Source organism: Wolffia australiana, chromosome 15 (assembly GCF_029677425.1).
Source record: "Wolffia australiana isolate 7733 chromosome 15, ASM2967742v1".
Taxonomy (NCBI): domain Eukaryota; kingdom Viridiplantae; phylum Streptophyta; class Magnoliopsida; order Alismatales; family Araceae; genus Wolffia; species Wolffia australiana.
In genome coordinates, this window is record NC_135849.1 from 9,930,886 (window position 1) to 9,955,421 (window position 24,536).

Below are 24,536 nucleotides of genomic sequence, written 5' to 3' on the forward strand. Positions count from 1 at the left end.
TGTTTATCGACATGTTTGGCGCCATGCCTATCAATCTTTCTGTCTACCACTATCCGTCTGTTTATTCGTCTTTTCTGGGCATCCGTCTACATCTCTATTCGCCAATCTGTCTTTCTATATTTCTCTATAAATCGACATCTATCAGTATTTGTAATCTATCAATCAACCCATTTATCTAAACATATCTATCAGTTCGGTGGTGACTTCAAACTGCGTTCATCAAGTTGAATAATCAAATTGTAACCAAACTTGCCTAGTAAAGATCATCTATTGAATATTTCATAATGGTATTATATTATGATACACTAAGGGGGGAGGATGAGGCTCAACGCGGTTCGAACAGTTTGTCCACCTTCTCGGCAGGGGGACAAGCCATGGCTCTCAGCTGGAAGGAGATCTCAGCAAAGCTCGGCCGATCCGACGGCTCCGATGACCAACATCGCTCCATCAGAGATCTCCAATCTGGGTCGCACGTATCCGGCACCGGAGGCCGCAGAGTGTCGTTTACGATTCCCCCTGTTATCAAAGTCAGGCAGATTAAAAAATCTGATGATGATTATGATGATAAGAAGCTAATAGCGATGATAAGGATAACAGGATGTTAAGTAACGATGATAATGATGATCATAATGAGCTAATTACGAGGATAAGATGATGATAGGAAGTCAATAATAAGGATGATCATATTAAGAAGTTAGTCACGATGATGATGATGATCATCATGAGACTTATAGAACGATGATGATGATCATCAATAAGAAGTTAATAACGATGATGATCATGTTGCTAAGAAGTTAATCACGACGACGATGACGATGATTATAAGAAATTAAAAACGAAGATGATGATACTTAGAAGTTAATAATGATGATGATGATGATGGCCGTAATACGAAGTTAATAACAACGATGTTGATAGTAAGAAGTTAATAACAAAGATGATGATCATAAGAAGTTAGTAACGATGATTATGATAATGATGCAAAGAAGTTAATAACGATGATTATGATAATGATGCAAAGAAGTTAATAACGATGATAATAATGATAACGATGCTGGTATTTGAAGTTAATAGTTAATTGTTTTGAAATAATGAAGTTAATAGTTATAATGATGACGATGATGATAAAAAGTTAATGACGATAATGATGATGAAGATAGGAAGTAAAATATAATGATGATGACGGTGGTAATTTGAAGTTAATAGTTAATTTTTTTGAAATAATGAAGTTAATGATTATAATGATGACGATGATGATAAAAAGTTAATGACAATAATGATGATGAAGATAAGAAATAAAATATAATGATGATGACGGTGGTAATTTGAAGTCAATAGTTAAATTTTTTTGAAATAATGAAGTTAATAATTATAATGATGACGATGATGATAAAAAGTTAATGATGATAATGATGATGAAGATAAGAAGTAAAATATAATGATGATCATGATAATAAGAAGTTAATAACGATGATGACGATAAGAAGAAGTTAACGACGATGATGATAATAGAGATGATGATGATAAAGATAAGAAGTAGAATATAATGACGATGAAGATAAGAAGTAAAATATAATGATGATGAAAATAAAAAATACAATATAATGACGATCATGTTAATAAGAAGTTAATAACGATGATGACGATAATAAAGAAGTTAATAACGATGAAGATAATAAGAAGTTTATAGAGATGAAGATGATAATAAGAAGTTAATGATGATGATGATAGTAAGAAGTTAATGACAATGATGATGATAGTAATAAGTTAATGACGACGATGATGATAATAATAAGAAGTTCATACCGATGATGATGATGATGATAGTAAGTAGTTAATGACGATGATGGTGATGATAATAAGAAGTTAATAAAATGATGATAATGGTAAGAAGTTAATAACGATGATGATGATGCTAATAATGCTAAGAAGTTAATAACGATGATAATGATGATGGCAGTGGTAATATGATGTTAGTAACAATGATAATGATGATGATGGTGGTAATATGAAGTCAATAATGATGATGACGACGATGATGATAAAAAGTTAATAACGATAATGATGATGATGATGAGTAAACATGATGATGATGATAAGGATTTAATGACAATGATGATGATAATAAGAAGTTAATAACGATGATAATTATGATGATGGTAATATGGAGTTAATAATGATGATGATCATGATGATAAGAAGTAAATAATAGTGAGTATAATGATGAAGATAAGAAGTACAAAAGATGATGATGATAATAGGAAGTTAACAACGATGGTGAGGATGATGGTAGACCGATGATGGCGCCGTAGTGGAGGTCAGCATAGGGCTCTTCGCCGGTGAGGAGCTCCCACATTACGATGGCGAAGGAGAAGACATCAACCTTCTCAGAGACGAGGCTGCTGCTGCCATTGAGCAACTCGGGGGCCATCCACGGAAGAGTTCCTCGCACCCCCCCGGAGATTAAGGTTTGACGTTTGACCTTTGATAGGCCCAGATCGCCGACCTGCGGAGATTTTCAATAGTAAGAGAACCTGTCAACTGCAGGAATTCCTAGGATTAGTTCAACAATGTTGAATCTATCATGAAAGATGAAGCTCATTAGATTAGAGCGAGTAAATCTCGCGTTAGTTCTCAAGCCAAAATTGAAAAAAGTTGGCATTAATGTCCGTAAAAAACAGATGCATTACCAAGGGAAATGTGTCGACTGAAGAAGTTTCAACAACATAAAATCTACCTCAAAATATGAAGTTCATTAGATCAGTGAACGTAATCTTGGTTTAATTCTGACACCTCAAACCAAAAAAATAAGCATTAAGTTCATTAAAAAATTGTTACACCAAAGGAGAAAATGTCAACTGAAGGAATTTTAAAGATCCTTACGACAACATTAAAGCTACCTTGAAAGATTAAATTTATTAGATTACTCAAATATGATAGGATCCTCAATCTAGGCTTGTATCAGAGGGAAGTAGAGGGCGAGGCGAAAAAGAAGTTCCCAGGGTAGAGAGGAGAAATGGGAATGATCTGAGGGAAGGTCAAACTGATGAGGCAGAAATCAACTGGGAGAGAGCAGCCTGAAGACGCGTGAGGTAGAGACGATCACGAGAGACGGGGATTGTTGAGGGAAAGAGGGACCACAGACATGGGGAGGAGAGACAGGGCACCTACTTCATTCTTCTTGGCTGCCCTCGTAAGGGAAGGGCATCCTTATTTAAAGGAAATACACAGTAACCAAGTGACTGAAATGCCGTTGTGGGCTAACATGACAAAAATACCCCTAGATAGGTTGAGGATCCTATCAGAATAAATCTCGGGTTAAGTCTGCAGCCTCAAACCAAAAAAATAGGCAGAAAGTCCATTTAAAAAGCTACAACACCAAGGAAAATGCATCAACTGCAGGAATTTATTGGAATATTTCGACAACATCAAATCTACCTCGAAATCTCGGATTAAGTTTCAAGCCTCAAACAAAAAAAAGCATAAAGTCCATTAAAAAAGTTGCAACACCAAGGAAAACATATCAACTGCAAGAATTTATAGGATTATTTCGACAACGATAAATCTACCATAGAAGAGGAAACTCATTCGATTACAGAGAATAAATCTCGGGTTGAGTCTCAAGCCTCAATTTTTTAAAGAAAAGAGCATAAAGTCCATTAGAAAAGATGTAATACCTTGCATATTGGGCGCTGAGGATCCCTCAAGTTGACGAGCAGATTATCGCTTTTAAGATCGAAATGAACAATATTTTTTCCATGCAAGTATTCCATACCACATGCAACATCCATAGCGATTATCAGAAGCTTCCGTCGATCGAGACTCCTAACAGAACAAGATATTTACGATGAAATCAACATCTTCTCAACACATTTAGCAATCACATGGTTTTTTTTGCGCAAAATGAAACGTTTACTTGTGGCTTCTTTGAAGAGCTTGTCGAAGAGATCCGTTGGCCATGAACTCCGTCACCGTTGCCACAGATCCCCCCGGTCCATTAAGAACGACCCCATAAAATGCCACAACATTTGGATGGTGCAAATCAGAGAGTTTGCAGGCTTCGTTCCAAAAATCATCTCTCTAGAAAATAAGGAAATGGGTAAAACGAAATTTTTTTATCCTTGGAAAATAAAAAAAACGATACTTGCCATTCTTTCCTGCTCAGATTTCTTCCCAGTAAAACATGAAGTACTGATCCTCTTAATTGCCACATCAGAACCTCTCCATTTTCCATGATAAACCGTCCCGAACGTCCCAGAACCCAATTCCTCCAACTCCTCAATATCGCTGTTTTTTATTATCTACGACCAAAGAAGCAATGTTTTAAAAGATCCAGTCTAAATTAGGGAATCAAGAAAAAGTCTCGTTATGGTTTTATACCTGAAGATGACTAATGCCATCAAGCGGTTGAAAGTCAATTTTCAGCTGATCTGTCGAATCATATCCCTGGAAAGGATTCTTTTTTCTTTTTTAAGGAATCCCAGATCAATTTCTTTATTTAAGGAACGAGAAATTCAAATTGGCTAACCTCGTCGGTTTGAGATTGTGGATTCTGATTCCTCTCCAAACCTGGTCTGTCATCGTTTTCTGGAGTAGACGGCAGAAGCACTGATGATGCCACATCCACAGCGATAGCCTGTAATTCCATCTTAACAGTATCTTCCCGGGTCCCTAAAAGAGGAGCAAATAACTTAAGTTTGGTATAATTAACATTCTGAGAGATAGAAATGGCAATCATAATATACCTTCCAACACATTAGTTGCAACGGGATCTTCAGTTGGAGGAGATTTCAAATAAGGATCCACCTCAACCAGCTTAAAAAAATCATCATCCTCTATCTGCTGTGGGACAGAAGCTTCAGCTAAAAATGTAACAGTCTCTACCTTAACTTCACTTTCCTTCAGGCAGGAAGAATCATCTGCAAAACTCATGCAGAAACTCTGAATTGCTCCTTCAATGGGAAAATAAGTTCCTACCTGTGAGTCAAATCCCATCATCAGAGGATCGTTATTTCCCACTGTTACAGTTTCTTGATCTGTTCTTGTTGAAATTGGATCCGCTAGATTCGTGCTACAAGGCCCGAGAAGATCGGACAAGTTCATGTGACAGCCATGAATGTCACTGCTTGAATGTTCTTCCCCGGCGTCTTCATAATTTTGAACAAATTGCTTCCTGGGCGGCGAAGCCTGCTGTAGTAGAGACGAAGGAAATGGCGGAACCGGTAGATCAGAGATAGGAACGGCAGGAACATATGGAAACCATGGAAAAGGCGCGAGATTTGGGGCTGCTTCTGGGTGCTGAGTGTTTATAATCCCAATTTGACAGGGAATTTGGGGGAGATTTGGAGCTGCTGCTGGTTGCTGAGGGTTTATAATCTCAATTTGATAAGGAATTTGGGCGAGATCAACCGGTTCCATGTACGCGGCGGGCAGATAAGCTTCTTCTACGGCAGTTGGATGAACAAATTGAGATGGGCTCGGCTGTTCATCGCATGAGGGATTGATGGATGCATCTGGAGACTCCGATGAAGAAGAGATGGTCGGAATCGAAATCGAGAGTGAGTTCATTTCGTTCGCGCTCTCGATGGGTTCAACCGACGAAAGACTCGTTGCACTCTCCTTGCGACTGAATCCAATCGCCTCTTTAGCAACGCCATTGTTCACCAATTCTATGTAACTCTGCTCGTGACTGATGAACTCGGAAGAAGAACGAACGCACCAAATATCAGAATCAGCCGGACGGAACAGGAAAATCCGCAATTTTGAAGATCCTTCCGGCGACGATTCCCTTGCGAGCTTATCATACTCCTCGATCATGTTCTCGAGATCTTCCGCGCAGGAGACAGTCACCAGAGAATCCAAATCCTCCCCGGGAAGCTGGTATTTCAAAATTGCGGGCCCGTTGATTATTTCTTCCATCTTCGAAATCACTTCCTGCAACGAAGCATCCTTGCAAAGAGCGATGATTCGAGTGTGCCCGCCAACATAGCGAAGAACTCCATCGCTGGGGCGCGGCAGGATCTTCCCTCCATAGCTGCAGAGAAACTTCGCCTTCTTCGATGAATGCGAACGAGGCTTGAGGCCTTGAATAGAGCTTGGGCAGGAAGCCATGTCCGGCAAAATTTGAGCTCTGGAGTAGACATCTTGGAAAGCCATTGAAGAAATCTAAAAGAAGAACAAAGAACTGAGAAAGAACTGCACCCGGAAGCGGAGAAGAACGACGAGGAAGATCAAGAACAGACCTGAAGAGGGTCGGAGGAAAGATCGATTCTTGAGATGCTACGAACGTGCCGAGAGCAGAACTCGCATGCAAACGGAGCAGAGAGAAATGGGTAATGAAGGAAGTTGGGGATGGAGACGATGACGGCGGTGGGGAGGAGAGAGAGATGCCGGCGGGTGAAGAGCAGAGAGAAATGGGTTTGAAGGAAAAGAGGGGGTGGAGAGGATGGCGGCGGTGGAGATGAGAGAGAGATGAAGGCGGATGAAGAGGAATAGGGAACGAAATGGGGGGGATGGAGAGGATGGTGGCGGTGGAGAGGAGAGAGAGATGAAGGCAGACGAAGAGGAATAGGGAATGAAGTGGGGGATGGAGAGGGTGGCGGGGAGAGGAGAGAGAGATGAAGGGTGATTAAGAGTAATGAAGGAAAGCAGGGGATGGAGAGGATGGTGGCAGCGGAGAGGAGAGAGAGATGAGGGCGGATGAAGAGAAATGGGAAATGAAGGAGAGCAGAGGATGGAGAGGATGGTGGTGGTGGGGAGGAGAGAGAGATGAGGGTGGATGAAGAGAAATGGGTAATGTAGGAGAGCAGGGGATGGAGAGGATGGTGGCGGTGGGGAGGAGAGAGAGATGGCGGAGGATGAAGAGGGATGGCGGTGGAGGATGGCCGTTAGCTGCGTGTTATTCGTTGCTGGAAGACAAGAAGGAGATTCTAAACTTGGTAACACGCGGCGCTTTCAAACGATTCCAGATAAGCGGCGGGGGAAACGTGGATTTCCTCACATCTCCACGCGTGGCAGAGCCTACCGTATGCTTTTATCTAGGGAAGAACAGTAAGTATTTTTTCAAAAGCCTCAAACTTGCATAAACTTTGCTTCCCCAACTTAGGTCTTTGAGTTGATCCACCCTTAGGGTATCGTTTTAATGGCATTGCAAGGCATTAAAAAGTTTCTCTTGGATGTGGTAAAGATAGTTATCAGTATTAAAAGATAATTTGTGATGGTTCTTGGGCAACTCATGGGTAAATACTAAACAGTGGATAAATGTTTCAGAAGATCTGTATTGCTAATTTGGGTCATTATTTTAAGAATGAAACGACTCAAACAATACATAAAATATTAAAAAATTATTCATCCATGTGTGTTTTGCCAGAGTCTCATTTGTTTCTAGTTCTAGGGATCGGCAAACGTCATCCGTCGCGTCACACGTCACCATGACGGACACGTGACGGATGACGTGACGGTGACGATGACGGAATGCATTGGGCGTGATGGTGACGGTGACGCGTGACGGGCTGTACGTGATGGTGACGTGACGGTGATGGGATACCCCGAACGCGTGGCGTGACGACAGGCCCATCACGGATGACGGCCGTGACGGATTAACATAAATAAATAAATATTATAAATAATAACATAGTAAAATAAATAATATTATGCTTCGACTATGTTTATTAACATAATAAAAATAAATATTATTGTCTCCGTCACCTGTGACGGTGATGTCGTCACTGTGACAGTGATGTGACGAAACGAGGATGCATGGACACGTGACAGGTACGTGACGGATTTTTTTGAAAATACTCGGATACGTGACGTGGCGGTGACGTGACAAACATTTCATCACATCACCGTTCGTCACGGGTCGTCATCCGTCTCGTCATGTCACGGGCGTCACGTCCCGGACATGTCGTCCCCTTGTTTCTACAGTTAAATGCACACAAAGGAGCATCCGAATACGTTATCATAAACATTGAATGCCATTCATTGTGAATTAAATACACGTACATAAATTTCAAATTCATTGGAAGTCTCCAACCATGATATTTAAGTTCAGGGTATGTCCTATGATCTCTGATGGTCTTTATTTTTATGGATGTAATTATAAGGGTTAATAGCACGAAATATCCCAAACTTGTTCAAAAATCTGAGACTTATCCTAAACTTTTTTTTTGGCACGGTATATCCCAAACTCGCTAAGTCGATGACAACATATCCCGGTGATGACGTGGAATCCATCGTGGTTGCGGGGTAGATTTTCAGCCAGATTTTGACCTAGCAGAATCCACCTGGTAGCCGCGATGGATTCCACGTCATAACGGGAATTCCACCTGCCAGGTGTTTTCAGATAAGAGAGAGAGAGAGAGGCATTCTAGAGAGAGAGAGGAAAAAGGGAGAGAGAGGCATTCTAGAGAGATAAAGAGAGGCGTTCTAGAGAGAGAAAGAGTGGCCTTGTTCCTTGACTACGACGTCGACGACCCCGACCGCGCTTTCATGTCCGATTCTGTGAGTTTTCTCTCATTTCCCTGCTCGTTCCCTTCTTCTCTTCTCTCTCTCTCTCTAGAACGCCTCTCTCTCCCTTTCTCTCTCTCTAGAATGCCTCTCTTTCTCTCGCTAGAATGCCAATATTTCTCTCTCTAGAATGCCTCTCTCTCCCTTTCTCTCTCTAGAATGCCTCTCTCTCCCTTTCTCTCTCTAGAATGCCTCTCTTTCTCTCTCTAGAACGCCTCTCTCTCTCTCTTTCTATGTCTCTAGAACGACTCTCTCTCTCCTTCTCTGTCTCTAGAATGCCTCTCTCTCTTATCGGAAAACACCTGGCAGGTGGAATTCCCGTTATGACGTGGAATCTATCGTGGCTGCCAGGTGGATTCCGCCAGGTCAAAATCTGGCCAGAAATCCACCTGGCAACCACGATGGATTCCACGTCATCACTGGGATATGTCGTCTTTGACTTAGCCAGTTTGGGATATACCGTGCCAAAAAAAAGTTTAGGATAAGTCTCAGATTTTTGAACAAGTTTGGGATATTTCGTGCTATTAACCCTAATTATAAAATAAGAATTTCAAACAGACTTCGATCATATGTCGAGACTACTTGTTGCACAAATGAATAAGATTATTGAATGACAGAAAGGGATTAATAGAGATAAATACATAAATAAATAGACCGATAAAGAAATGGATAGAACGATAACGGGAGAGAAATCATGATAACGACGGAATAATAAAGAATGGAAGAGAGAGAGATATGTAAAGAAGCTTAGATTTTGATATAAAGAGAAATATAGAGAAAAAGATTGATAAGCAAGGTGGGCCCCTGAATTTCTTTGGATATCATGTTGTCTGGTTCCACTACATACCGCTTTTGGTCTGGTAAAGAAATAGATTTTGGTCTGGTAAAAGCCTTGTAATGATTATCAAATCAAACTAGTCAATTCAATCCATCAAGTAATTATCATGTTAATATCACTTTTAGTAAACTTCAGAATCATGTTTAATATTGTTGCAAATAACGATGTTTTTATTAATATGTAATAATAAAATGAACATTACTGAAAAAACGGTTATTTTTTGTTTAACTCAAAGGTACAGAATGACCAATAATTTATGCATTAACCATATTTAAGCATACCTAATTTTAAAGTAATCATTTCAGGAATTAAATGATATAAAAAATAAATGAAAGTTAATCAAACAATGAAATTTGACCAGATCTTCATACGCGTGCATTTTTTTCAGTTCAGCTGTCTCTATCATTATAGTTATCCTTAACTATCATAATAGTTACCCAAGTGTCTTACTGCTCATGTCGTGTCATAAAATTCAACTATAATCATACAAATAGAGAAAAACATCGAAATTTCTTATAGGTGTTGCTAATGTGTCTGAGGTATTATTCGCTCCTCACATTTCCAATATGTCATGATGATTTCAAGATGAATGTCGTACTGGATACCAGAAATGGGAAATCGGATATTCAGATTCACCAATATCCAGATATTGGTTGATGATATCAGATATCGGTTGCTACAATATCAACACCAACTAATCTTATTCATCCCAATATCAGCATTTATCTTCATCACAGGGCTATACAACATTATCAAATATTGGTGTTGGATATCAGCTATTTCAATATGCAACATATAAATTGAAATATAAATTATATGTTTTGTCCTATTATTACGAAACATATAAGCGAGAAATTAAGTTACCAGACTTTCATATTCTACATCGTGTGAATAAATATTAACCATTGTTAAGTTATTTAATTAAGTTGAACAGGTTGAAATCATTAGAAGAAAACTGAAAGGCAGGAGTGAGACACTAATGTTAAAAGGCAATTGGGAAACTCATTAACTTGACTTGGCCAAAAAAACACATTCTTTATCATGTATTTCAAGTTAATAACATGCAAATAAGAGCTGATAAAATGCTAATTTCATCATATTTGTGGGCTTTTAACGTTTAAAAACATGAAATTTTAGTGCATATTATCATGATTCTATGTTAAAGCAAGATTTTTCTTAATTTTCAAGAGAAACAATACTTCTGATAAATAATTAGGTCAATTAACACATTTTAAACGTTTTAAAATTGAATTTTATAAGAAATTAAATATTTTTAATTGACCTATTTCTATAAATAAAAAGAAATTAACAATAAAACTTATTTTATAAATTAATAAAGGATTTGTTATGCATTAATAAATGGTTTTTTACTATTTATTTCAGTTGTTTTTTAATAAAAATCATTTTTTAGGAAACTGGCCCTTATTGGGCCAATTAAGCTCTAATCTGGTGTTAAATGCGCAGGAAATACAGGAAGACATGCACGGCCAATCAGAGGGCACAATAGTGTATTTGGCGCGCGACACGCACACACACAACATCGTGTGTGTCGCGCACCACACATAGCGATCGTAGACCAATAAGGTGCGACTTACATCGCTGTGTGCGACACAACGAGTTAAGTCGTGCGAAGCTCACGTGGACCAATGGGATTTCAGATCTACATAGTCCACGCAAGCCTCGTTCGTGCAAATCGTACGTATGCAGCGCTTTGAAAATGAAGTCTGACGCCTACGCGGCACCATGTGACCCAATCTTGGTGCTTCATTCAACCTGCGTACAAAGAAAAAAATGCATTAGTAATAGAATCAAAAGAAATGGTTCTTCCGATTCGGCAGCTATAAAATGGGGTAAACAGGAAATTAGGAGTTCTTGATTTTGAAGCTTGAGGAGAGATCGCCTGGATCCCTTGAGGACTCAAGAACGCCCTAGAGTGAGTTAGGAGCTCGAATTGGACAGCAAATCTGACGATCCGGCACCGTGTTCTTCCCCAAAATTCAAGCCTCAATCCGTTGAAAAGCTCGTTGTTTGTTGCACGGAATTCTTTCAAGATGATTCCCTGTTCATTCCTGGTATTTCTAAGCTCAATTTGAATTCAATTCACACTTTATTTCGTGTTCAATTTTAGCAATTTCATCGTTCTGTTTAGTTTCACGATTTCTTCTAAAATTTTGTTTTCAACTCTTTTAAGCTTCAAATTTCTTTTGTTTTCCAATCGTTTAATATTCATTAGCTAAGGGTGTATCATGCGAATCGAATCTTAAATCAGAGCAATTTAGTCCCTAATTTTCTTAATTAGCAAAGGTTGATCAAACTTTGCTAATTAAGGTATTTTTACGACTTCTGGATTATATTTGGATAAAAAAATTCTAAAACATATTTTATGATCTGTAAAGAACCAATGACCATTTCTTGATAAAAAATCGTAAATCAAGTAGAATTTAATCAATTTGCTAAAATGCACTAAATAACCTAAAAACATAATTCAAACCAATTTAAGTTTGCAAATCAAATAAAATATGAATGTCAATTGTCGACTTCTAATCTGGATTTCATTGTCAAAAGAAGTTAGTGAAGAGTAGGATTAAATTTGCAAAAATTTAAATTCAAATTGGCACACAATCAATCCAAGTTAGGGGATTATGTAGCAAATCTTATCATGAATTGCTGAGTAATCCTAAATTTGATTCTCATTGATTGCCAAAAAAATAAAATTTAAGTCTCTGTCAATAAATAACAGAGAGTTAGCTGTGATAATTTGAATTGAAAAAGATTAGAATGTTAGATACAAGTTACAAGCATTTTCTATTACTTCAGTTAAAAAATCATATCATTTAAATTGAGATTTCTAAACCCTAGTTCGATCAAAATTGAATTTCACCATCGCCTCCCTCCGGTTTGACCCTGTACTTGAGCACTAAGGGGTAAATAAATTTTATTGGTTAAGATTGACAACCCATAAATAACAACATTAATTACACATTTTTTGAGCTTGTCATAAGTCATAGCTGACTACTAGATAATTTATACGCTACCCTAACCCCTTCCACATCCATCCTAATATCCAATATTGGGATAATATTTGATGTTGGTGTGATATTTGATGCCAGCATAAAACATCATCTGGATTTCATTCGGATATTGGATGTATAATGGATAACATATGGGCAAAAACTAGGCTGAGGTATAACCTAAGGGGTGAAGCAAAATTAGATTCTTCATACTATATAAGATTTTCCTATCGATGGAATGAGGCTGAATCAATATACATTTTATGTGTACGTTGGTCCTGACGCAGCCTTAGTACACGAACAATGCAGGAACAAGACTTGAATCCACAGGTCTTGCTCTACTGGAAGCAGTTAAGTCCTGAATCCACATAACTAGCTTCTGCAACCCTTGAGTCCGCAAGGGGTTATGCTGGAATTCACAAGCAATGAAACACTCTTTAGCAAAGACAACACTTGGAGGGGAGAAACAGGAGTTTCAACAAAAAAATACACTTCAATAATGATCCATCAAGGGTAAATGGTTGCCCTATATAGGTCACAACAAGTGCAGGGTTTTCCATAATGACAATACCCATGAAAGGATAACTCAAAACATTGAGAAAAACAACTCAGGCTAGCTAAAACAGAGGATAAGCAACCTGATAAGCCCGAGAAGAGATATTCTATAGATTATAGGACATGCAGGAACTGTCAAGAGATATTTGTGTGGCTCAAGAATATCGTGATGGGACAAAACAGAAGATCTGTAGCTATGACATTATGTCATAGCTACAGATCTGTAGATATTCTACAGATCAAGGCAAAAGAAGAATATGTAAGAAGATTATGTCAGAGATGAATCTGTCAGTTGATCATGCCAGAGAAAATCTATTAGAAACTATAAACTTGGTGCAGTTTTGATATCCTTGACCCCCAAAGACTTGCATCAATTATTAGAGCTACCAGGTCCAAGTTGATCCCCAAATCTACTCTAATTGGCCTTTACTGCCTTCTCATGCTTAACCCCAAATCCTTCTAGAGTATTCCATTAAAGCTTCCACGATAATGGCGATAATTTAATCCATGCAATCTTTCAACAAACTCAAATATCATGAAGGCTAAAGTTACGACAAGTATTTCTTGAATCTATTCACAAGATAAATTCTAGTTGATATTTAATGTTAAATAATTTCTGAGATTGTATAAAATTACTTATTGTAATGATCTTCAATTCATGATTTCAAATATGAGATATCCAAAATAAATAGTAACCAAATAATACTTAAATCTACCTATCTTCACATGTAGCTCCCTTTGTCTTGTATTTTCCTCCTCTCAAGTTTTTTTTTCCTTCATGTTTTACCTATAATCTGATTTGAATTTATCCTGCTCTTGTATCGCATGAAAAAATTATAGACTCTAGGAACGTGTATTCATTTTATTTCATTTAAAATCAAATAGTGTTTTAAAAGCTGAAAATTTTAATATTACAAGAATGGCCTTGACAGCACAATATCTAGGGGGAAATCTTCTTTTAATTTGCTTACTAAAATATGCATCGAATGGCATGAGTATCCACTCGAATGATTTTTATTTATGTTAACATATTTCTTACCCAATAAAAAACTAAATTATCTTTTTATTAAACGTCCATAGAATAAAACCTTATCATGTATGTTGCATAAAATTTGATTTTCATAAGATAATATTGCTTCCCTAATACCTCCATGAAACCTGCTCCAAGAAACATGACTCCAGATCGTAAATATTTTTATTTATATTAGGAAAAATATTTCTCTTGAGTTTTAAACCAAAATCAACCACAAATCTTTTTGGAGGGTGATATTTTTTTGTTGATTTTGGAGCTGTTTCACAAGGATGAAGAGAGGCAAAGTTCTAGAATATTAGAGGTAAGCAATACATTGGAGTTTGAAAATGAAAAGTAAATCTGAGAAGTATAGAAATGGCTAATGATAAAATTCAATAAATGAGATAGAGAATGTAGGTAGGGAAGCGGTAACCCTTTGAACTTTAACTTTCATAATTATGAGTTTGCCACACACTTCAAAATCCTTATAAGTTATAGTCATTGATAGCAATATCCCATGAATGATTTATTAAAATTACTGGAAAATTTGAGTAGATTACTGAAATTATTGAATTCAAAATTAAATGGCCAATTAGATCCTTGAGAATCATCTTATGGGTTCTAATCTTACAGATTTTAGACTCCAACTTCATATTTAGGATCATCTAATATGTATTCATGAATGTCAGTGATGCAGAAGTATTCTTGAAAATACTTTAATGACAGGCTACACAGTCATTTCTAGGCCAACTATGCTTAGTCATCATCATTGATACTTATTATAGGTATCACAATTCCCATCTGAATGATATATTGCCTTGAGAACTTGATAGATACTTTTTCCCCCAGGTTTCCTCGACCAACCTATGATGTCATCATCATACTCAAACAGATCTCGTTCCAAATAGTTTTCTAAGTCACCCTCAATAAATATTCTTGGTGCAGTCGAATTTCTATGGTTATTGACATAGATGCTATCATCTATTTTGAGTTGGTATTTGGGGATATTTTATCCTGAAAACTAACAAAGGTAAGTATTTTCTTGAGCAATTGATGTACATTTCCAAAACATAACAATGTTCTTGAAATTCATTGAGGCCTTTATTGCATTTTTTAATGTGAGTTGCAAAGTCAGCACATGCTCAACACTTCCTATTATACTCATTTACATTTTTGAATATGTATTCAAAACACAAATTTATGATTCCAAATCATTTACTAATAGTTGATAAAGACTTAAAATTAACAAGGGAGTAATCACATTCGATTTTTAAATACACTTAGTGATGTCGCAGAAAGACAAGTACATTTCCAAACATCTTCAAAAAAATCTACTCAACATCAATAATGATTTTTTTATGTTATTACTATGATGGTTTATTGTCATAAGTTTTACAATGTATCTCATCTCCTCGTCCATTTTGATCAAATCATATGTTGAGTTCCACAATGGTGACACCTACAATGAGAATATTATTTTTTTCTCATTCCATGATATTTCAAGCTTTTATTAGTTAATCTCCTTGAATAATCATGTAATTTGATCAATGAAAATATTTGTGGCTGGAAAGCCAATCACACAATCCATATCTTATTCGATGTTAATTAATATAATGTATTCATTATAGTTCATGTGTGATGCTTATAATAAAGTCTATAAATACATGATCTAACATAGTAAATTATGAGGAGATCATAATATGGATATCACTAGACATAGACATGTATTTTAAATATATCTTTTTGAAGGATAATAGAGAAGGGCATCAGAGTATCCATGGGTTCATGAGTATGGTTGTTGTCATAGTCTTTAGTGTGGAGACACCATTTATAGATAATGAATCCCTAAATGGCATTAATACCAAACTATAAATCCAGTCAATTCACATCTTAGTTGTGTAAGTAGTCTTTAGACTTGAGTTACCAAAGACATCATATGGATGGGAGATTGTACTTTGACTATGACAAACAAGTTTTTAGCTGGGGTACATCAACAAGTTCACAAAAACTATTAAGTGATCAAGATGAAATCATTTGGCTTCAATATAAGAGGAGAAAGCTACAGGAAGATGATGTGATGAAGTTTTTGGCCAAGGTAGTGGAAGATTAAGGGAAATTCATTGATGATTTCTAAATGCATCAATATGCACTCCAATGATTGACTTGGGTTTTAATGTTGAGCATTCCCTAAGTCATCCTCGTAGTCTCAAGTAGATGATGGACTATATATACGCCATAACTGATGATAGAAAGGTTCCATTAGTGAGTTCATACACCCCCAAGTATCTTCTAGAGCATTAGGTGGAGCTTGGCACCTTAGGGTGCTCTAGGGTGCCTATATGACAATGTAGAAAATTAGTTGGTGGGTGTCAATATGAATCAACATGAAAAATCCTTGGTGTCAATATGACAATGTAGATAATTAATTGGTGGGTACTCTTTGGGGGAGTTCACCGAATTGATATGTATGAATTCGTAAATGGTATTATACCTAAATGTCAGTCATGTTGATTCAAATCGTGATTGTATAAGTGATATGTTCACCAGAGACACCAAGGATATCTCATGGATGTACGACTATGTTTTCGTTATAGCCTACAAGCCTCTAATGTTGGAATTCATATAACTCTTAGCTCGGATATAGTAAGAAGCTCATATAGGTGATTGAGTGCTCTAAACGAGATTGTCTACCCTTGGTATAATAGGAGATTGTTTCATAAATGATGATACTGATGGATATGATGTGGCCGTGAATCCAATCACACCACCATGTTTGTTTAAGTTCATTGAATAAAATATTTATGTTCATTATTATTCCAGTATGATGTTTATAATGAAGTCCATGAATATCTGCAATGACATAGTGAATTATGATGAGATCAAAATACAATGATCATTATTAGTCTTTAAACATGTATTCTAAATATTCCTATTCGATGGATTGTCGAGACGAAAATCGAATTATCTGGATAAAATAACACTAGTTGATCCTACTTATACGATAAGTATAGCTGATCTTATGGCTATCAGTGTGACGACACTAAGGACAGATAGTGGGTGCTCTTTGGAGAAAGATTTTACTGAATTAATCTGTACGAATCCCTGAATGGTACTATACCTAAATGTCAACCACGTTGATTCATGTCACGGTTGTGTAAGTGATCCACCGACATGAGACACCAAGGACATCTTGTGAATGGACGACTACATTTTAAATACAACTTACAAGCCTTTAATCATGAGATTCAAACAAGTCATAGCTCAAATGTAGAAAGAAGCTTACAGAGATGATTGAGTGGTCAAGATGGGATCGTCCGCCCCAATATAAGAGGAGATTGACTCGAGGAAGATGATGCAGAAAAATTCCTGGCCAAGGTAGTGAGGATATTGGAGAAGGTGTTCTCCAATGATCCTCATTATACATCAGTACTAATCGAATGATGGATTAGGGTTTGACGATAAACCATTCCCTAAGTCGTTCTCGTGTGGATGATTGATTATACATATAATGTAACCAATGATGGTAATGGTTCCATGAGAGAGTTCCACACTAATTGATATCTTCTAGAGCACGAGGTGTAGATTGGCGCCCTAGGGGCTGGAAACTTAACCTATCAATTGGGTTAAATAGATCATTAGTTAATTAACCTATATGTCGATATAGTTAATTAACAAGGTTGGCTAATAATTATTATTAGGCCACTAAATTTATAAACTAGAATGATACATGGGGCCTAGAGGGTCACACACATTAGGTCATTGGGCGTTGGTGGATATATTTTACCTTTTCGGGTTTTTGAGAAAAACTTAAAGTAAAATATGAATAGGGAAGGGACACTCATTTCAAGCACCCAAGCCAGCCAGATTTGACAGCCCCTCCCTTTATCCACTTTCTTCTCCACTCATCCAAGGAGAGTGTCTTCATGGTGAGAAGATCTTCTAGATTTTCAAGGACAGTTGAAGAAGAGGACGTGGAGATCCAAGCGCCGAGTGATGGCGTGTATGCTTCTAGAGGCCGAATGCATGAACAGCTTCACAATGATCTCGGAGTGGCAAATTCAAGGGTGGAACGAGTTTCCCACAAGTTACACTCAATGTTTGATTTAAAAGATCAATTACTAATTGATCAACAAGCTTTTGCATCCTTGGAATTGTGTTTTCCATGGACGAACTAAGGCACATTAGCCATCAGGTACAGCCAAATCCTTGGCCAGGATAGTGAGCATATTAGAGAATGTGTTCTCCAAAGATCCTCGTCACACATCAGTAGTAATCTAATATTAGATAAAGGTTTGACAGTAACCATTCCCTAAGTTTTGGGAAGTCTCGCATAGATAACGGATTATACATAAACAAAAATCAGTGATGGTAAATGCTCCATTAGAGAGTTCGAACACAACATTGTATCTTCTAGTGCATTGTTGCAAAAAAAAAAAAAAATTGCCTAACTGGTCTTATAATTTATTTATAATTTGAAGAGGATACATTGCACTCTTAAAAACTTGCCTAACTTTTCATCTTTTTTATCATGTATCTTTTCTAGTTCTTCTTGGTTTTAAAAATACAATGAATTTAGGATCTGTTAGGTGGTCCCTTCAGTATCATAATCTAGGCCCAATGAGGGAGAGAAGTGCATCATGACGGAAGAAATAGATGGATATTATTTTCCATTATAGTGTAGGAGGCTAGGATGGTTAGGTCTGGTTGTGTAGTAAACCTAGGATAAAAGACCATTCACATGACTTTTTGATGGTTGACTGGTTAGAATCTTGGACAAGTTGATGGTTCAAGAAAAGTCAAGTTAGAGGTATGGGAAATATATTTTTTAAAATTTCCATATCATAAAGGCAGATATGGAAGATAAATGGTAGATTTTAGTGTAAGTTTAAAGCTACCTAGGGTGAAAGATAGACTGTGAGGATTAATCTTAGATGGGAAGTAATTCAATGACTAGGATTTCATCTTGATGTAGCCACTGTATTCAGTTATAACGACTAGAATTAAGATAGAGAAAATTTTCTAAAAAGCATTTATTATATCCCAAAATAAGTACCAACCAATGTATGAATAACTTTGTGGGAAGCACATGGATTATTTACACTTTCTACACCTATCCATCTCTCTCCATCTCACAATCTCACTACCTTTATCATTCCTTCTCACTCGTTTTTGCTATCACTTCTCTTCTTCTAAGTCAATCTTACTCTAACTTTTGTATGTCTCTCTCTCTCTCTTCCTCTATCTCCCTCTCCCCCTTTAGTCATCTCTCTCCTTTTGTCTTTTTGTTTTCCTGTGTCTCTCTCTCTCTTCCTCTCTCCCTTTCTCCACTTTTATCTCTCTTCGTCTACATGTTTGTCTGTCTATCCGTCTCTCTCTCTCTCTCTCCCCCTGATTGCTCTATCTTTACCTCTCTTTTTGTCCCATGCTCTCTATTTTTCTCCTTATCTCTCTCCCCCTCCTGTTATCTCTTCACCTCTTAATCCCCTTGTTATAAAATCACCTCTTAAACCCTTATTAGAAAATAATCCTCCATGGGTATATTTAGCGACAAATTTAACCACATCGTGTATTTAAAGATCTCACACTATAACGTTTTGTGCTTAACACTCCCTTTCCTGCTCAAGACAATGACTACTCTAGGGGAATTGATTGCGACAGTGACGACCATGGTAGTTGGCAGTACATTTCTTTTTCATTCCTTCTTTATCTTTCTCAGTCTCTCTCTTCAACTTTATCTTCTGCTCCTTCCCTCTATCTCTCTCTTAATTTCCCTCTCCTTGTCCCTTAATCTTGATCGATCTCCTAATATCTCGCTTTCCTTTGCTATCTCAATGTTTTGTTCTGATGTAGACCAAAAGCCCACTTATTGAATCCCATTAGCAACTAGTGTCCCAAGAAGGAGATCCTTCAAGAAGTTGACAAGATCCATAAAAAGTACCTAGAGACCCATAAAATTATGTGGCAGATTCTTCGCTAACAAATTGTTCTTTGACATAATCCTATGATAGGTTCTTCTTTGAAAAAAAATTCAACATATTCTTTTGTGATAAAATATTACATAATATCTCAGCTATAGCTTGTCAAAGTGAGGATCTCATATTTTGTCTTGTCATGATCTTCTTGAGCCACACCATATCTCTACTCAGGCCTATCAGGTTGTTGTTTATATGCTTTAGCTAGTCATAGTTGTTTGCTAAATGTTTTGAGTTGTCTTTTCATGGGTATTGTCAGTATGGAGGACTGATAACATGATAAATGAACATACATTTCCATAATATTTTGATGTTTTTAGTATTATTAATTTATAATTTATCATGTTATGATTTGAATTAACATTATATTTATGCATTAGCTAGAAATTCCAACTTTGACACATTATGATTATTTTTCACTAACTTCATTGACTTCTATGAAGTCAATCAATTTGATTACTGATGAGTATTTCATATTTTCGAATGTGCAGAAATTTACAGGAATTAGGAGATACAATTCTTAGGAAATTGGAGAATTTTTGGGAGCTTAGTGATTATCAAAATGGGCTGAAATGATGGAACGGTCTTGTGGGCTTTTTAAAGAGAAATCAGAGGGTCTTGGGCGATGACCTGACCTACCTATTGGGCCTTCAAACACCTTACAAAAGAAACAAGCTGGAAATTACAAGGCAAAGCTCTCGACCAATGGAGAAAAAGCGGAAAAATGGCAAGAAAAGAGAATAGAAAATGCCCAAAGGGGTATTTTAGTAATTTTAAAATGTATAAAATACACTTTTCCTCCCTTATTTCCCCTCATTCTGGAAGTTCTCTAGCAAGTGTATGGCCAGCTGGACAAGGCATATTTCAGAATCCAGGTTGTTAAACCTGCTTAATGTATGTTTGTTGAAGTTTCCATTCAATCTCGTCTCTTGTTTGCATTGAAAAATGTCTTATCTTTTCAAAATATAAGGATCCAGACTTAAGAGGAAGCATTGAGGGCTCACCATACTTGAATTGAGGTTTTAGGAACCTAGATTTCTATTTTTACATTATCATCCATCCATTCACCCTTAAAATCCATCATTTTCTCACTCTAAACACTCATTTTCCCTACTTTATCTCTCTAGAATCATTTACTTATCCCTATGTATCTTCATAAATATCCCCATTTCATGACCTCAAAATTTTATAAAAAATATCCTTCATTTGCACGTTCAAATTCCATCTAAAACTTCTTCTACACTCTCTCTTCATTTTCTCTCTCTATCTCTTCATTTAAGTCATTTTCTCTCTAAGACTGTTTCTTTCTCTCTAAAATCTATTACAGTCTCCCTCTAGATAATAATTCATTATTCATTTCAAATATTAAAAAAACATGTTTGAATTCCATCATTTAGGGCAAAAAAATGGAGAGTGGAGGACTTAGTCAAATTAACTAAGTCCTGACCATATTGGGTCAAGTCTAACAGGGTTAGCCCATTTGGCTAAGTCTTGACTTAGCTGAATTGGGCTGAACCTTAGTGGGCTGATACACCAAAGCCAGCCCTATACGGGCCACACAAGGACCGCCGACTCATCTGGTCTGCCGCCGCCACCACCGTTGTCGGCGATAGCCAGAATATATATTTTCCTTATTTTATGTATTTAAAATTTCCAAAAAATAGAAAAATCCCTAAAATTAATATAACCAATATTCAGTATTTTTAACATCTAAAGAAATTGTAAAAAAATATTTAACTCTCGTTTTTAATATTTCTAGTGTTTTTTTGTTGTTAATTAAATTCAAGAAAATTCGAAAAAATTATTTATTTCCTATTTCTAGTGTTAATTAAAATTATGAAAATTAGTCTGAAATTTTTTAGTGTTTTTCTTTGTATTTCTGCTTCAATTTAGATCATAGGAATTTTTATAAATTGACTAAAAATCCATTAAAATCTCAGAAATTATATTACTCATTTTTATACTCACTTCCTTCATTCGAAGCCTGAGAATTCTGAAATTAAATTTCTGCCTCTCTGTGCATCGACCCCTTACTTGCCCTATATTAATTATAGAGTATTTATTTAAGTAGAAAATTTTCATGAAATTGTTAGTTTAAGTCTAAATGAAAACAACAACATAAAACCCTGAAATGTGGACTCATCAAGGACAACATGCTTGTTGTGGCCTGTATAAGGCTCCCATGTAATCCTTAAAGGAGTACTATTGGAGTATTTTCTTTTGTTGAAACTCTTGTTTCTCCCTCCTAAATGTTCTCTTTTTCATAAGTGTCTGTTGACTCAAGGGTCACTTTCTTTTTTGCTTTCTTAATCTCATTTTATCTCTCAATCTCAATCCACATCTTAGTCACTCCCTCTCCTTTGCTCTCTCAATTGCAGTTTATCTCTCAATCACTTGCTCTCTTTTGCTCTCTCAATTGATATCCATCTCTCAATCACTCGCTATCCTTTGCTCTGTAAATCTCAATTGATCTCGCAATCTCATGCACTCCAGCCGTACCAACTGCATTCAAGTCTCATTTGTCGAGCTTGAATGAGGTTTTGCCCACAATGCCATTGTCGTCACTAATTGTGTGTCTGTCAAAGGCACATCCACCCTACTCAAGGATTCCGAGAGCACCTAGGGTCTAGCTCACACCAGGACAACATATATACAATTATGAAACAACAATAACCCATATTTGTTGAGGGTCACCCCTTGGGCCGGGTTTTCTAGACGGAGACCTTCCAATCATCTCCTTGGACTCCAATAGACTCACTCCATGGCGGCCACCATGAATTTGTGTCGTGATATTGATGCCCAATTCAAGTTCTTTCACTTGGAGGGTTGGTCAACCTCATGGATATGCCATCAAGGAAAAAAAAAAAACAATAGTTGGGAATGCCCCAAGTCCACCACCTCAGCCATACTTGGAGTCCAACCCCCCTTTTACTCAACGTGGAACCACGCTTTGACACCAAAGTCTCACCTTTGTCCTCAAGGCAAGAGATGTGTTGTTTGAGTCCCACGCTTTTGCTGCTAAGGCTCTAATGGGTCAAATAAAGGTTGATGGTGATGAATGTGAAACTTCAAGATGTTAGCTTGAGTTTCACCTATTATTTTTAGATGAGGAGGATCGCGAGAGAAATTAGAACCCTGAGCTTGAGGCAGACGTGGAGTATAATGATACCTAAGAGCCACACATTGCCCTTTGTATGAACTCTGTGTAGGTCTCACGGCCATAGGGATGATGAAGCTTTAAGGATACCTTGGCCAGATGACGGTCACCATCCTCATTGGTTGTGATGCTATGCAGAAATTATAGGCCAAATTCTCATGGAGTTGCTCCTTCCCAGTTAGACCATTGAATACAACATTAGTATGGGCAATGAAATGAAGAAACAAAATGAGGGGGCAGGCATATATTGAGCTAATAGTATAAGGAAAATTGATGTGGATTGGTTGTGAGTGACCTTGACATTCAGGCTGTCATATTGAAATGCATCTACTGATGTGCGACGACTGGCCATCAGATGACGGAATACATTGACGGTGAGTGCAAGAGCTGAAGTAGAAATTTTAGGAGTATTACCAAACCCAGGATACCACCACGTGAGGTGGACCTGGACATTCTCCTAACCTTAGGTGCCCCTCCCATCATGATGTGATTTTACTACTTATAGTGGCACAATTCAGAGATTGAACATCTAGTTTTCAACCTATTGTAAATGGGACTTATCCGACACTTGAATCTAATACAATGCAAATGGGACTTTTCCAACACTTGACACTAATACAATGAAAATAGGACTTATCCAACAGTTAACACTAATACAATGCAAATGAGACAAATCCAACACTTGATACCATAACATTAAACTTATCTGTGCACTCTTAAAATATAAGGAGAGCTAACTAAAAAACACATTTTTTTAATTATCAATGTCGGCACAATGCATACTTTTATTAGCATCAAGTGGACACACCCATTGGCAAATACACATGGCAATAGTATGTAGATGCACAACTCTTAAAATGTAAAACATATGCAAAGAATGCCATTAAAGTCAACGATTTAAGGGAGTTTATCTCAGACTATAATATCCTATGCTGAAGATCAAAGTCGGTGACCATTTCCACGTTATTTAATTGGACTTATCACTGAAAAAAGGCGTAGGCCCAACCAGGCATGTGAGAGCAGTGATCCCATGTGATTTCAACCAAATAAAGGGTGTAAAGAAGACACTGTAAATCAAGGAGTCAACAATCAAGAGACCTAGCTTCAAGAAGTCAGTTACTTGCACGAGGAGGGAGATCAGGCCAAGCTAGATTTCATCATTACTTAAGAGAAAACCAATCAGGCTAACTCTGTCCCAACATTCTCTTGTATGTACTGTGTTTTGATGGAGAGCACATTCAACATTGATTTTTCCATTTTGGGAACAACTTATTATTCCGAGATGATTGCTATTTTTGGAAGCTTCACAAATTCTACTCTTGAGGAAAATTTTGAATTACTTTAAGAATTGTTAACACCAGTAGTTTTTCAATTGCGTTAAATTATATCAGCCAAGCATTGCTGATATTCTGTAATGGCCACATTTATAACATTTTGATGGGCCACTAAAGTTATTAAATAGGACGTTTACATGGGCATAGAG

General features: G+C 37.0%; 1 protein-coding gene across 3 annotated transcripts; it reads right to left on the minus strand.

The window, feature by feature from the left end:
• Positions 1–232: 232 nt before the first annotated feature.
• Positions 233–6,913, minus strand: LOC144713176 (uncharacterized). Of its 3 annotated transcripts, none has more exons than XM_078587686.1 (9): positions 6,243–6,913; positions 4,746–6,165; positions 4,529–4,671; positions 4,381–4,458; positions 4,149–4,301; positions 3,917–4,080; positions 3,678–3,825; positions 2,296–2,506; positions 233–516 (listed from the first exon to the last, which is right to left on the minus strand). In XM_078587686.1, the coding sequence occupies exons 2-9, from the start codon at positions 6,154–6,156 to the stop codon at positions 326–328; spliced, it is 2,499 nt and encodes an 832-aa protein (XP_078443812.1). In that variant the 5' UTR covers positions 6,157–6,165; positions 6,243–6,913; the 3' UTR covers positions 233–325. The 3 variants fall into 3 exon arrangements, with proteins under 3 accessions (XP_078443812.1, XP_078443811.1, XP_078443813.1); XM_078587685.1 differs by having other exon boundaries at positions 4,381–4,446; positions 6,243–6,869; XM_078587687.1 differs by having other exon boundaries at positions 367–516; positions 2,384–2,506; positions 6,243–6,872.
• Positions 6,914–24,536: the final 17,623 nt, after the last annotated feature.